The sequence below is a fragment of the Crinia signifera genome, chromosome 4 (assembly GCF_055691185.1).
Source record: "Crinia signifera chromosome 4, ASM5569118v1, whole genome shotgun sequence".
Lineage (NCBI taxonomy): Eukaryota > Metazoa > Chordata > Amphibia > Anura > Myobatrachidae > Crinia > Crinia signifera.
Window position 1 is genome coordinate 56,666,251 of NC_139220.1, and position 13,300 is coordinate 56,679,550.

Sequence of the window (13,300 nt, forward strand, 5' to 3'; positions counted from 1 at the left end):
TGCCATGTGTGAATATTTGGACAGTGCCAATATATAAAAATATATAAATAGGGCTTGATTTTATTTTGATCCTTTTTTTTTTTTTTTTATATATATATTTTCAAGTAAGCTGATAAATTAATAACTCACAATTGAGTTGACTAAACAATCTTTCTGACTATTTTTTTCTTTCAATCCACGCTTGCATTTGAACTATAACCTCATATATTTAGCCGAATTGTATAGAATAGAAACTGCCAGACAGTAAAATATTTATGTATGTAACACGGGTGTGGATAGTATTGTCTACCAGGGTTCTAGGTTGACATGGGTTTTTTCACTGTTTTTTGACCCGAATGTCGGCACAATCGACATGGACACAGTTGGAAGTCAACCGCAGCCCCTCGCTGCGCTCGGCACAATATTTTATTCTCCCGCCATGCACTAGTGGATGAAAGGGCACGAAATACCACATGTCTGCTCAAAAACCAGTGAAAAAAACCCATGTTGACCTGGCGCAGTTGTCGACCTAAAACCATGTCGACTTGACACATTTGTCAACCTTGTCCCATGTCGACCTTCATCCCTGTCGACCCAACGGTGTTGACCTAAGTCGGGTCGACAATACGACTGTGTCCTGGTCACACACGATTTGGCAGTTGATGTGCCAAGTTTTGCATGTGATAAATCAGGCGGAGGGAGCCGAGTGGGCTTTAAGCAGAGATCCAAACGGGATGCAGAGAGGCAGTGGGCGCACTGGGCGGTAAGGGGACCTGAGTCCTTTCAGAAAAGAGAGCTCTCAGCCAATCACTGACTGTCCATTCATTTCTATGTGCGCCCGCTGCTGCCCGGATTCCCCTACGCTACCCTTTCTTTGGTCCCCTCGCGGCGTTCACCCCTCGGACCAGTGCTCCCCTGCCTGGCTCTCTGCTTGCAGCCTGCAGCCCCTACCGCTTGGCTCAATCTGCCACTGGCTTCCTATATGCTGCCTCCCCTGCCCACCTCCAGGCTACACATAAGATTTACCAAATCTTATGTGCAGCCCCTCTGACCCGATGTGCACGGGACCGCTTCTCGGGTCGGATGGGACATCTGCACATGCGATTTGGGCCGATTCATTGAACATAGTGTATGGGGGCCTTTAGGCTTTTGAGGTTGAAAATGCATCAAGGAATTGATGTCATTCCCCCTCCCATCCCCTAAATCAGGCATTCCCAACCACGGTCCTCAAGGCACACCAACAGTGCAGGTTTTGTAGATATCCAGGCTTGAGCACAGGTGACTTAATTAGTATCTGAGGGATTCTGATTAAACCATCTGTGCTGAAGCCTGGATATCACTAAAACCTGCACTGTTGGTGTGCCTTGAGGACCGTGGTTTGGAATGCCTGCCCTAAATGAACTCCCAGAGATAAGGGAGTCAATGGGGAAGAGTTGTGTTTACCTATAGGCAGTTGTCCCCTAGTACATATACATCTTTGAAAAACACAATTTACATATATAGTACACAGCACATTATACCAACTTATTGTCTGTTAAATAGGAGATGCTATTAGAGCATGATGCAACTTAAGTGACTGCACATTTTCATATGTGTGAAACTGAAGGCCCATACACACTAGGAGATTTTAATTTCAAAAGACTTTGCTAAAATCTCTGATGTATATATCTGTCACCAATGTAGTACACACTGAGCTGTTTTTCCCATAGAGCAAGAGATTTTCAGGAGATGAAAAACTTTGCTAAACTTTTTTTTGTATAAAAGGCTATTTACATAATGGGCGGGGTTTCAATTCCAAGGGTGGGAGCAGCAGCCATTTTATACAGTGCATTCCTGTTCTTGGCTCCAAATATACGCAACCCAGCGATCAAGTAAACGCCACTCCACGCTGCCCCAACCGGGCAAAATCTCACCCATGTGCACGGCTACGTTTTTATTTGCAGCCTTGCACGTAGGTAGAAATCCATTCACCATCGATCAATTTCCCCCCTTATTGCACAGGCAAGCAGTGTATACATTACTGGTACCACTGGCCACCAATGTATAGGAATAAGCAGGGAATTATTAACCGTTTATTTTATAGCACATACATATTCCGCAGCGCTTTACAGAGTATAGTTGCCCATTCACATCAGTCACTGCACCAGTGGAGCTTACAATCTATATGCCCTACCACATGTACACACAGACATTCTAGGGTTAATTTGTTGAAAGCCAATTTGACCTACCAGTATAGTTTTTGGATTGTGGGCGGAAACCGGAGTACCTGTAGTAAACCCACGCAAGCACGGGGAGAATATACAAACTCCGCACAGTTAAAGTCATGGTAATGTATATACCTTGCTGTTAACCTGTTTTTATATACACATTGTTGGATAGTATCATCGGTAACGTATACAATGCTGGCCTGGGCGAGCAAGGTATAAGTTACCACCTATTATAAAATATTGGTGAGCAGAGGTGCTTAAATATACATTGGTGGCCTGTGCCAGCAATGTATATATTGTGCAGTCTGTTAAATTGTTGGCAGTGGCTACTCACTACTTGTAGGGGGTGGCGCAGTCAGCATGTGCAGCCTTTTCTCCTCCTGGTTCTGTGCAGTATCTCAAAATGGAGCAGGGGGAGGTATGGACAACCTGCGGGTGGGCCAGACAGCGTGTGCAGCCTCCTCTGCTCCCTGCATTGTCAAAAAATGGAGCAGTGGGAGGGAGCAGCTGGGCTGTCTCTTGCCAGGCATAGTTTACACGGTGGGTTGGGAGTATATCATGTTTCAGCCTGGCGGTGCCATGTATACACACACACAGTGGTGAAGACTGAGAAACCAGCCATCATCACTAGACATGCTGGTAAAACCATCCGACGGGAGACCTCACATCACTAATCTGTCAGCGGTGGCCCATATACATTAGGCGATTTTTCAGCTGAAAATCACCTAGTGTGTATGGTCCTTAATAAATAGATGTTTTAATTAAAGCTGCCATAATTAAAGTCTCAAGTACGGATGATACTTTTCTGCAGTCAAAACAAATTAGTTCCATAACACTAAAGTAAACTCAGTGAGCTTGCTGCCCCGATATTGGGTACACCTGTATGGAATGACCTTATGATAAAATACCTGGTTTGCTATAGGTTGTGTAAGCACTGCATCTTTTTTAATTTGTATTTCTGTGTTGAACAATGCACCACACCCTGGGTAAGCCTAAATATTATGGTACCCACCAACACACTATGACTGATGTTGTAGTACTGATACAAGTACTAATATTCTACATATGTTTGGCTTTCAAAACTAGAAAACCTATTTTAGGTTGTTCTGATCATAGTGTTTGGATTCCTTCATTTTATTTCTACATCACCTTCCTTGTGTAACATGTTACCTATGCTTTCAGTTTCAATTGAGAAGCCTAAAGGTCCATACACACTGGGCAATTATGCCCAACAATGATCACTATAATCGCTGGGGGGGGATACGGTCGACTGTCATTAGGTTGACACCACTAGGTCAACATACTGCAAGGTTGACATGGGTCTAGGTCGACAGATCACTAGGTCGAAAGTCAAAAGGTCGACATAGGGTTTTTCGCAGTTTTTTGAGCCAATGGATGGTATTTCATGCAATGCACCGAGTCATGCGAGGGGACTCGGTGCACTTAATCTTATGGCCATGTCGACATTTGGGGTAAAAAAAAACTGTGAAAAACCCCATGTTGACTTTTTGACTGATGACCTAATGCTTGTGTCGACCTTGCAGTAGGTCTACCTAGTGGTGTTGACCTAATGACTGTTGAACATCTTTAGGTCGACCAAATGATCTATACCCTATTAAGCCTGGAGTACAGAAACTGGAGATCAAGTGAAAAGGAGATAATTTCACAGGTCATTGGCTGGTGCTTTAACAGTTGGGAGTGGACTAGCTGGTACTTTATCTCCAGTTTCTCTCTCCTCCAGGCTTAATACATCTGCCCCACACCGTCAGTAAGTTGATATTTTAATATGGTGATGTCTATAATTAAATGAAGGTGATGTCTTCTAATGCACACTCAACCAAAGTTTTCCTTAAAAGAAGGTTTGAGGATTTTTATCTGAAAACAGATGAAATTACTGACCCAGCAACTTAGACTTACCAATCTATAAATTATTAAAGAAATCCAATAACCATGAATTAATGTTAGTACTTGAACTGGAGTTGAGAACAGCTGATGTAGAATGAAAGGAATTTGTGGTACTATACTGATTTATTCTAAACCAGGATTTTGCTACAACCTGTACTATAGCATGGCTATTGAAAAGCTGTGGAAAATATTTTAAATTCAATTTGGTTCCTATCCCCTGTGGAACGAAGTAGTGTATGTAATTAGCTTTGGACACAGATTAAGTACAAGCCCTGTCAGCTTCTAACTCATTTGTCAACCACATCCTGGAACAGGACAGCTAGGAACTGATATGCTTGGTAGTTTAGCTCTCTCCAAGGCTTAGTACATCTGCCCCAATATTCTCTACCATCCACATTTTATAGACAATTGTCAGCAACCAATTAACCCTGTCACCGGTAACCCTGAGAGTTTTCTGGCCTATGCCTTAGTGCCCAGACTGGCAAGCCCAGAAAATTCTCAGGATTGCCACTGTTTAGCGCCGGCTCACACTACTCCTCACCCCAGCCCCCCGGCTGTTGTATTACAGCCTTTCGGTGCCGGGTTGCCACATGCAGAGACGGGGAGCGGGGCTGAGAGTGTTCAGCGGCGCTGCCCAGACCCTACACACAACATGGTGGGGTGTTTTTTTTTGCCCAGTGGGAAGCGCTACCGTAAAAAAAAACCCACCACTGAAGGGGTTAACTAACTAGTAATTTTGGAATGAGGGGAAGGATTTCCATTTACACAAAGGAATAAAATAGTTTTCTTAATTCTTTCTGAACAGCTCTGCTGTTCCTTGGTCATGAAACACAAACTGCATAAGAACTTACAAAATACTGAAGCATATAACACATGCAATAGTTGAGTACAATTATATTGCAGTCCCAATTTTTGTTGACGCGCAAAAATAAATGAAAATGCTCATATTTAACATGTAATAAAATGCAGAACTTTTCAAATGTTCATGCACAGTACACTTTTGAAGGGGTGTGGTATAGCATTCCGACATTGGAATCCCGAATGGGTGCGAGCACATCGAATCCATGCTGCGCTCACTACAGGTTCTATTCTCACTCTATAGGGGTCGTGGACCCCATGAGGGACAAAAGTCCTTGTAAGTCTGGATACTGACTGTCAGGTATTTAACAATCTAGATTCCGATATTGGTATACTGACTGTCGAAATCCCGGCACCGCCTTTTGAACGACCGTTCCATACTCCTCACCCTTCATTTATCAGAGTGTGGTTAGCATGAAGTGGCCCCAACCATTCAGGACACAACCCTCCAGAGGATCATTTCCCCATATTGACAGCAGTCACAAAAAATATAGATTTACACCAAAGACATATTTACTTCCAGAACATAAAATTATTTTTTAATTTATCATGATTTATATTGGTTTCAAATTACCCCTTTGGGTGCCATTATTACAGAAATGAAAAATAGTACAATTAAAAAAAAGTTTTTATATAAAAGTTATTTTAAAACAATAAAAAAACAAAAGTTAAAAAGTATGCCTTTTAGCTGATGTTTCACATTTTTAAAACCACATTTAGGTTCTCTTGATTTTCTCACATGAATTGCAAATTCTTGCATTAACAGTGGTCATAAATCATGTGTAGAAGTTTGATAATGTATCAGTCATAATCCATGATGCTTTGCAAATTATCGATTCTGTAAGAAAAAGTCAGGATAATTACATTATGTAACCACAATTGTTTTGTCTAAACAGCTGTACTTAACATACAAAGATGTGAGTGAATGAACAGAAAAAAAAAAGCTCACAGTGTAACATTTTTTAAACACCACATGTCATTTTGTTTACATATAGTTACAATCTAATGCAGGGATGGGGAACCTTCAGCCCTCCAGCTGTCGTTGAACTACATATTCCAGCATTCCTTGCAACAGGTTTAGCAGGGACAAATAGCAAATCTGTAGCAGGGCATGTTGGAATGTGCAGTTCAACAACAGCTGGAAGGCCGAAGGTTCCCCATCCCTGATCTAAGGAATCAATTCAATTACATGTGACTTAAGCTGCGTCTATACTAACCCAAAGGTTCCAAAACAGTCCACATTTTATGTATGGGATGTAGTTAATAGGCCAACAGCTAGAATGGCGATGCCAAGATCATGATTGCTGATATTACCACCAGACAGAATCCTGGCCAGAGGGTCTATCGTTCCTCATGGGGGTCCACGAATCCCATAGAGGGATTGTGGCGAGTGAAACAAGCCTACAAGAGGCCTGGCTGCGCTCCCCAACTGCTGGCATTTCTTCAAATGATACGGATTCCTTAAGTATATGCATAGCTGAACACAGATAGATAAATCAAGTTGACAGAGGTACTAATGATAAAAGGGACCTGTAACAAAGTATGGTTATAGTTAAAACCTGGGTACTCATGTAGTTTAACGGCGCCCGATATATATCGATGCAATGTGAAGCGATTTTTGACCTGTTCATAATGATTTTATATAGTGTGGCGAGCGCAGTAATCTGCGTCCCCTCGCCACGCTTCGGTGGCTCGACACACTATATAAAATCAACTCCATGCGTAGTGGGGTTATGAAAAGGTCAAAAATCGTTTTGGATCGCATCCGATATATCGGGCGCCGTGAAACTACACAAGTACCAAAACCTGCACATGGAACATCAGCACTACACAACAGATCAGCTGTTTCGATATTGCATGTCTGTTGCTAGCGGTGTTACCCCAATTGTGAAGCGCAACGGAATAGGTCTGCTGTATAAGAAACTGTAAATATAAGAAACTATATATGTCTGAATCACAGATGTTGCATCGGCTGTGCAGCGTAGCCGATGACATAATATAAAGGTATACTGGTACATATGGCTGTGTATAGAGGTAGTTGGTCCCCATCAGTGCTGTGCAGGCATAGTCAAATGCCTGCCTAGCTGGGAGAGGACTGACATATTGTGCAGCATATTGGCAAGTGTGTATACGTTTTCTGAATTGTTTTTGTTGCAATGGGGGTGGGGTCCATTGGCATTATATGTTCCACATGTCCACGAGTAAGTGGGCTTATATGCAACACTTATAGAGCAGACATGTCTAAACTGTGGCCCTTCAGCTGTTGTGAAACTGCATGCCTTGCCGTATTTTCAGCATTCCCTAATAGCAAAACTGTGGCAAAGCAGGATAGGACTTTCACAACAGCTAGAGGGCCATAGTTTGGACAGGTCTGCTCTAGAGTGTAAGAAAATATGTGAGTCCAGCTTGAGTTGCGGAGCCTGCAACGGTATGGAAACATGCAAGGATAGCTCGTCTTTTTTTTCGTAATTAAAATCAATAGTTGGGGTTGTATAGTTTAAACCACAAAACTGAAGCTTACCCGTTTCATGATTTCATCTCTCGTTGTGAAGTGTGGCGCGTCTTCTACTTCAATCCCTTCTGCCATATCTAATACCCTTTCCAAAAGTTCTTCACTGTATCTGAATAAAGAGAAACATTCTTTCATAGTGAGCGTCCATAGTACTTAATATAATGCAAAGTAAAAAGACGTGAAAATGCTGCTGCTCATAATAATAGAGTTTTGTACAATGGCTGTAGCATGTGGCAACCCCCCTAATAATCATACTACGTTCACATAGGTTAGAAAACATATCCCTTGTCTATCTTTTTTTTAGGACAGCAACCTTACAATAGCGAATGGCAGGACATACCGGCAGCCCATGAATATATGGTTGGCCCAGACCATAGACAAAGCTAGCAGTCTATCCACTTCGATCTCCCCGTGGAAATGTTCAATGTTTTTTAGCAGGAACTCTCTCCGGGCCCTCCACTGTTTATCACTCTCGCAAAAGCTCTGGAACCGCTGCACAGACTCCGCTTCAGCCATGTTTCGTGCCTGTATGTAAACACATGCGTACTGTACTATTTACGGACCGGTGTGTTGTCTATGGTACGTCCGGCGTACTACTTCCGGTGTGTTGTCTATGGTACGTCCGGCCGGCGTACTCTCCCTCTTACCGACGTTACAAAATCTATGGCCGTACGTTGTACGACTTAGGTGACGTCGCGCACTGTATAGGCGCATCTTGCGTACTTCCTGTGGGGAATCCCGACCGGCGGTGTATAGGCGCATGTTGCGTATCGTACTTCCTGTGAGGAATCCCGTCCGGCGGGCTTCTTCTTAGTACAGTCCTGTTATGTATGCGAGACCTAGGGCCTAGCGCAGTGACTGCGCAGACTGTACTGTTTAAATTATATCCAACAGAGTACACAGATGAGACTTGAATACAAGCTATTTTAACTATGCTTTATAATTAAAACAAAGTAACGTGTGCGATGTTTACATAATTGGGCTGCTATTAGGGAAGCCAATCCCGAGGCATTTTTTCAATCCCGGGTTTCGGGATTGAAAAATGCTTAATCCCGGGATTAGCTTTCCTAATAAAAAAAACTGCCCTGGCCGCCCCGCATTTGCTTACTTTTGCGGTCGGGTTGCTGGGAGGGTGGGCAGTTTCATACTGCCGGGACCCTGGGTTTCTGTTTGCTGGCTATGTGGGCAGGCGGGAGTGCGCCTTCATAGTGCCGGGAGCCATGGGGGAGCGGGACTGCGGACTATGCCATACCTCCCAACATGACCCTCTCCAGGAGGGACACAATGCTCTGTTCCTGGACTTTCCTCTTAATGCATGAATACCTTCATCTGTGTTGAACTAGTCAATTGATGTGAAAGGTGCTGCAACACAGGTGATGGCAATCATTCATTAAGAGGGAAGTGCAGGAGCAGAGCAATGTGTCCCTCCTGGAGAGGGTCATGTTGGGAGTTATGCTATGCAGAGTCGCTTGCTGCCTTGCTGTGGGCGGGCGTGGTCACGCTGCGCAATGCTCTCCGGGTATGGGAGAAGCCGAGCAGCATCTGAGCGTGTGCTCAGACATTGCTCGGCATTAGACTGCGCATGAAATCCAGGGATTGGAATCTCCAAAACATTATTTTGCTATTCCATCGATGGAGGGAAACCATCTGGTTCTCCCCCATCGATGGCATAAGTATTCGACATCGGCCATGGGGAAATCTTATCTGGATAGCAGCTAGGGTGGCCGATCCCGGGATTGGCCACCCTAGCTGCTATCCAGATAAGATTTCCCCACCCACCCCAAAAAATAATAAAAAACATTTTCCCCCTACGTCACAGCCCCATTTTCAAGCAAAAACAAGCTGCTCTCAGGGATGCTGATTCCCCTGCAAGAAACAGGTAAAATAAAAAATAAAAATAATTAAAAAAACACATTTAAAATATACAATGATATGGATACGTTGCTGTGTGTTTCTAAATATTTTTGTATAGTCACCCTTATTGCCCCTAGAGCTTGCAGATCTTCCAGTGTCCTTTCGTGTGGAGCTGGTACTCCTACGTTTAATTGTAGCCATACGCATTTGTTTTTCCTGAAATGGTGTAAGTTGCCCATATGGAACCGGCTTCTTTAGAGAGGTGGCATTCCTCCACAACAGTTCTGTCAAACTCATGGTCTTCCAGCTGTTGTCGAACTACACGTCCCAGCATGCCCTGCCACAGTTCATTATATAAAATCTGGCAGGGCATGAGTATACATTTACACTTCAAGGCCAGAACCAAATTGGTATCCTTTTGCCTTTCACACTACTCCTCTGAAAAGCAAATTTCAGCAGTATACACACCTTCCACTGTGTCAGCTATACAGAGAAGGAAAGGAAAGAGATCTCTGGACACAAATGTATAATCCAGCTAATTGCAGAGCAGTTTTTAACTGCCTTTGTTTTATTGTTGTGGCGGGGGTTCTGTACTGGCAACTAGGGTATCAGCTAAACAGTCAGATGTATATGTGAACTAGGGATGGCCATCGTCCATCGATGATTCAAAATCATCGATGGTTCATGGCCGATGTTGAATACTTATGCCATCGATGGGGGAGAACCAGATGGTTTCCCTCCACTGATGGAATAGCAAAACAATGTTTTGCTTTTTTTTTCTTCTTCAAAGTGTCGGGACACGGAGTATACCTCCGCCCCCGACACCCATGAAGCCCCACCCCCTGTGTTTGATTGGCCCACAGGCCAATCAATCAAATACAATGGGTGACCATCGATATGTAAAAAAATCGATGGTCATCCATTGCATAGTTAAGCACTATCGATGGCCAGTTGCAGAATTGCCATCGATGGCAACCATCAATGGCAATGATGGCCATCCCTAATGTGAATATGGTCATTAGGTCTACAATGTCCACACAGTCATGTACTTAGATTGACATGGTGAAAGATTTGACAGTTTTAATGATTTTGTTTTTGTTTGTTGTGTTCATTTTTATTGGTTGACTAAAATTAGTAAAAAAAAACCTCAACATTTGTGTGTCAACACTTCAACCCATGTTGACCTTTTAACCCTATAAAACTTAATGCATGTTGGCAAATCCACCTTATGACCATGTCTACTTATTGAGCATGCTGACATACTTACTGTTGACTTTCTGGTGTTGACTTTCTGATAGTAGCCCTTCATACCACACCCTTTGAGAGGATAAAATGGGTAGAGTTCTTCACATTATTAATTGTGACAGTAACAGAAATAACTTCTCATAAACATACATTTGTGTAAAAAAACAAATACAAATGCTTCGAATCTCTACTACTGTATACAGGGGGGTATGCTGGTCGATTCGCTCAGATGCAAATTCGCATCCTTGCGAGTGAACCAGATCATGCCTTTTGCATAAACATCCATTCTCAGCATCCGGGGTAACACCCACATCATTCGATGGTCGCCTACCATCGAATGATGTGGAAAGTGCATGCAAATCTAAGGTTGCTCAGAGCAATCTTAGATCCGCGTGCACATTTGGAGGGAAGTAGGCGGGCAGCTTACATCCACTGATGTCAGCTGGCTGCACCTGCGTCATTGGCCCATTACCATGAGAGCACCCAGCGTTCTCATGGGAATGCCCATGAAATGCTAGGCATTCCCATATGTTAATGGGCCGCCCCACGCCAATTGTTCACCGGGCGCACACAAACAACCTTGCCGGCGGGCATATGGGGACGCCCATCGTTTCATGGGTGTTCCCATGAGAACACTGGCATTGTCATGGTAATGAGGCATGACGGACAGATTGGGGGCGGGCAGCTGACATCCTGTGCTACTTCCCTCCGATCAGACACGCATCTGTAAGGTTGCTCTAAGGCAGGCATGTCCAACGTTGGCCCTCCAGATGTTTTGAAACTACACATCCCAGCATGCTTTGCAATAGTTTTAGCATTCTCTATTAGCAAAACGGTGGCAAAGCATGCTGGGATGTGTAGTTTCACAACATCTGGAGGGCCAACGTTGGACATGCCTGCTCTAAGGCAACCATACATATGCTTGAGCCTTCCCCATCATTAGATGGTCAGCGACCACTGAATGATGGGGGCAGATGCCAGCAGGCATGCCCTGTGTGCGAATTTGCCTTGCTAATGGGTTTGCAGCCTTGCAAATCAACCAGAATACCGTGAATATCCCTATTAAAAGGGATTTACCAGTATTTATCAGTTATTGTTTTTTAGGCCCAATTTTGTAATTTTATTATTGCTGCTATTTGTGGAAAAAAAGAAAATAAATACTGGCCAAATGTATTACAAATGAGATTACTGCTGTGGTCCCTCCAAGGTACATTTGAGGGATACTTCATTTAACCAGCTAAACGTTGTCCCCCAAAAATAGCCGGGGCAGGTGTGTTAAGGCTGATGAATCGATAAAGTGGGAAGGTTATAAGGTACCAGCCAAACACTTCCTAACTGTCAAGTTACAGACTGAAGGCCACATGTATCAAGCTTCAAAAAGTGATAAAGTAGAGAGTGGTAAACTCTCCAATTACTTCCAACCTGTCATTTTTCAAACCCAGCCTGTAACATGACATGTAGGAGCTGATTGGATGGTGGTTTATCACTCTCCGTTTTATCATTTTGTGAAGCTTGATACATATGGCCCTGGGTTTGCAAAATGACAGGAGCTGACTGGCACCTTTCAATTTCTCACCATTTTATCACTTCGCCAGGGTTATTACATCTGCCCCAGGGTTGGGATCGTTTGGTCTACAGCATGATGGTCGACAGTCATTAGGTCGACATAGTGTTTTTCACTGTTTTTTTTTTTACAGTCGACATGGACATGCTCGCAGCAGTTGCACAGGTGTATTACCCAGGGGCGGGCTGGGCCGGGGGGCAGAGTGCCATATGCCCCCCGGGCCGCTAACCCACCCACTGGCTGCGGGCCGTGCTGCGGCTGGATCAGCTTCTCCAGCCCTCCTGCACTGGCCGCGGCTTACATAACACGGCCGCGGCTACAGGAAAATGGCCGCCGGCCCCCTGCACTGAGGACATGTTCTCAGTGCAGGAGGCCGGCCGCCATTTTCCTGTAGCCGCGGCCGTGTTCTGGAAGCCGCGGCCAGCGCAGGAGGGCTGGAGAAGCTGATCCAGCCGCAGCACGGCCCGCAGCTAGCGAGTGGGTAAGCGCTCTCCCCCCCCCCCCCTCCCTCACCCCAGCATATGTGTTTCTGTCACTGTGGGGGCATATCTGGCACTGTGTGGGGGCATATCTGGCACTGTGTGGGGGCATATCTGGCACTGTGTGGGGGCATATCTGGCACTGTGTGGGGGCATATGTGTATCTGGCACTGTGGGGGGCATATCTGGCACTGTGGGGGCATATATGTATTTTGCACTGTGGGGGCATATGTGTATCTGGCACAGTGGGGCATATGTGTATTTGGCACTGTGGGGGCATATGTGTATTTGGCACTGTGGGGGCATATGTGTATCTGGCACTGTGGGGGCATATGTGTATCTGGCACTGTGGGGCATATGTGTATTTGGCACTGTGGGGGCATATCTGGCACTGTGGGGGCATATGTGTATCTGGCACTGTGGGGGCATATGTGTATCTGGCACTGTGGGGACATATATGTATCTGGCACTGTGGGGGCATATGTGTCTGGCACTGTGGGGGCATATGTGTATTTGGCACTGTGGGGGCATATGTGTCTCTGGCACTGTGGGGGCATATGTGTCTCTGGCACTGTGGGGGCATATCTGGCACTGTGGGGGCATATGTGTCTTTGGCACTGTGGGGGAATATGTGTCTCTGGCACTGAGGGGGCATATGTGTCTCTGGCACTGTGGGGGCATATGTGTCTCTGGCACT

General features: G+C 44.7%; 1 protein-coding gene across 1 annotated transcript; it reads right to left on the reverse strand.

Annotated features, from left to right (window-relative positions):
• Nucleotides 1-5,461: 5,461 nt before the first annotated feature.
• Nucleotides 5,462-8,120, reverse strand: XTBD1 (XRN2 binding domain containing 1). Its single transcript, XM_083181791.1, has 3 exons — nt 7,802-8,120; nt 7,471-7,570; nt 5,462-5,787 (listed from the first exon to the last, which is right to left on the reverse strand). The coding sequence occupies exons 1-3, from the start codon at nt 7,975-7,977 to the stop codon at nt 5,779-5,781; spliced, it is 285 nt and encodes a 94-aa protein (XP_083037917.1). The 5' UTR covers nt 7,978-8,120; the 3' UTR covers nt 5,462-5,778.
• Between the last annotated feature and the right edge of the window lie 5,180 nt (nt 8,121-13,300).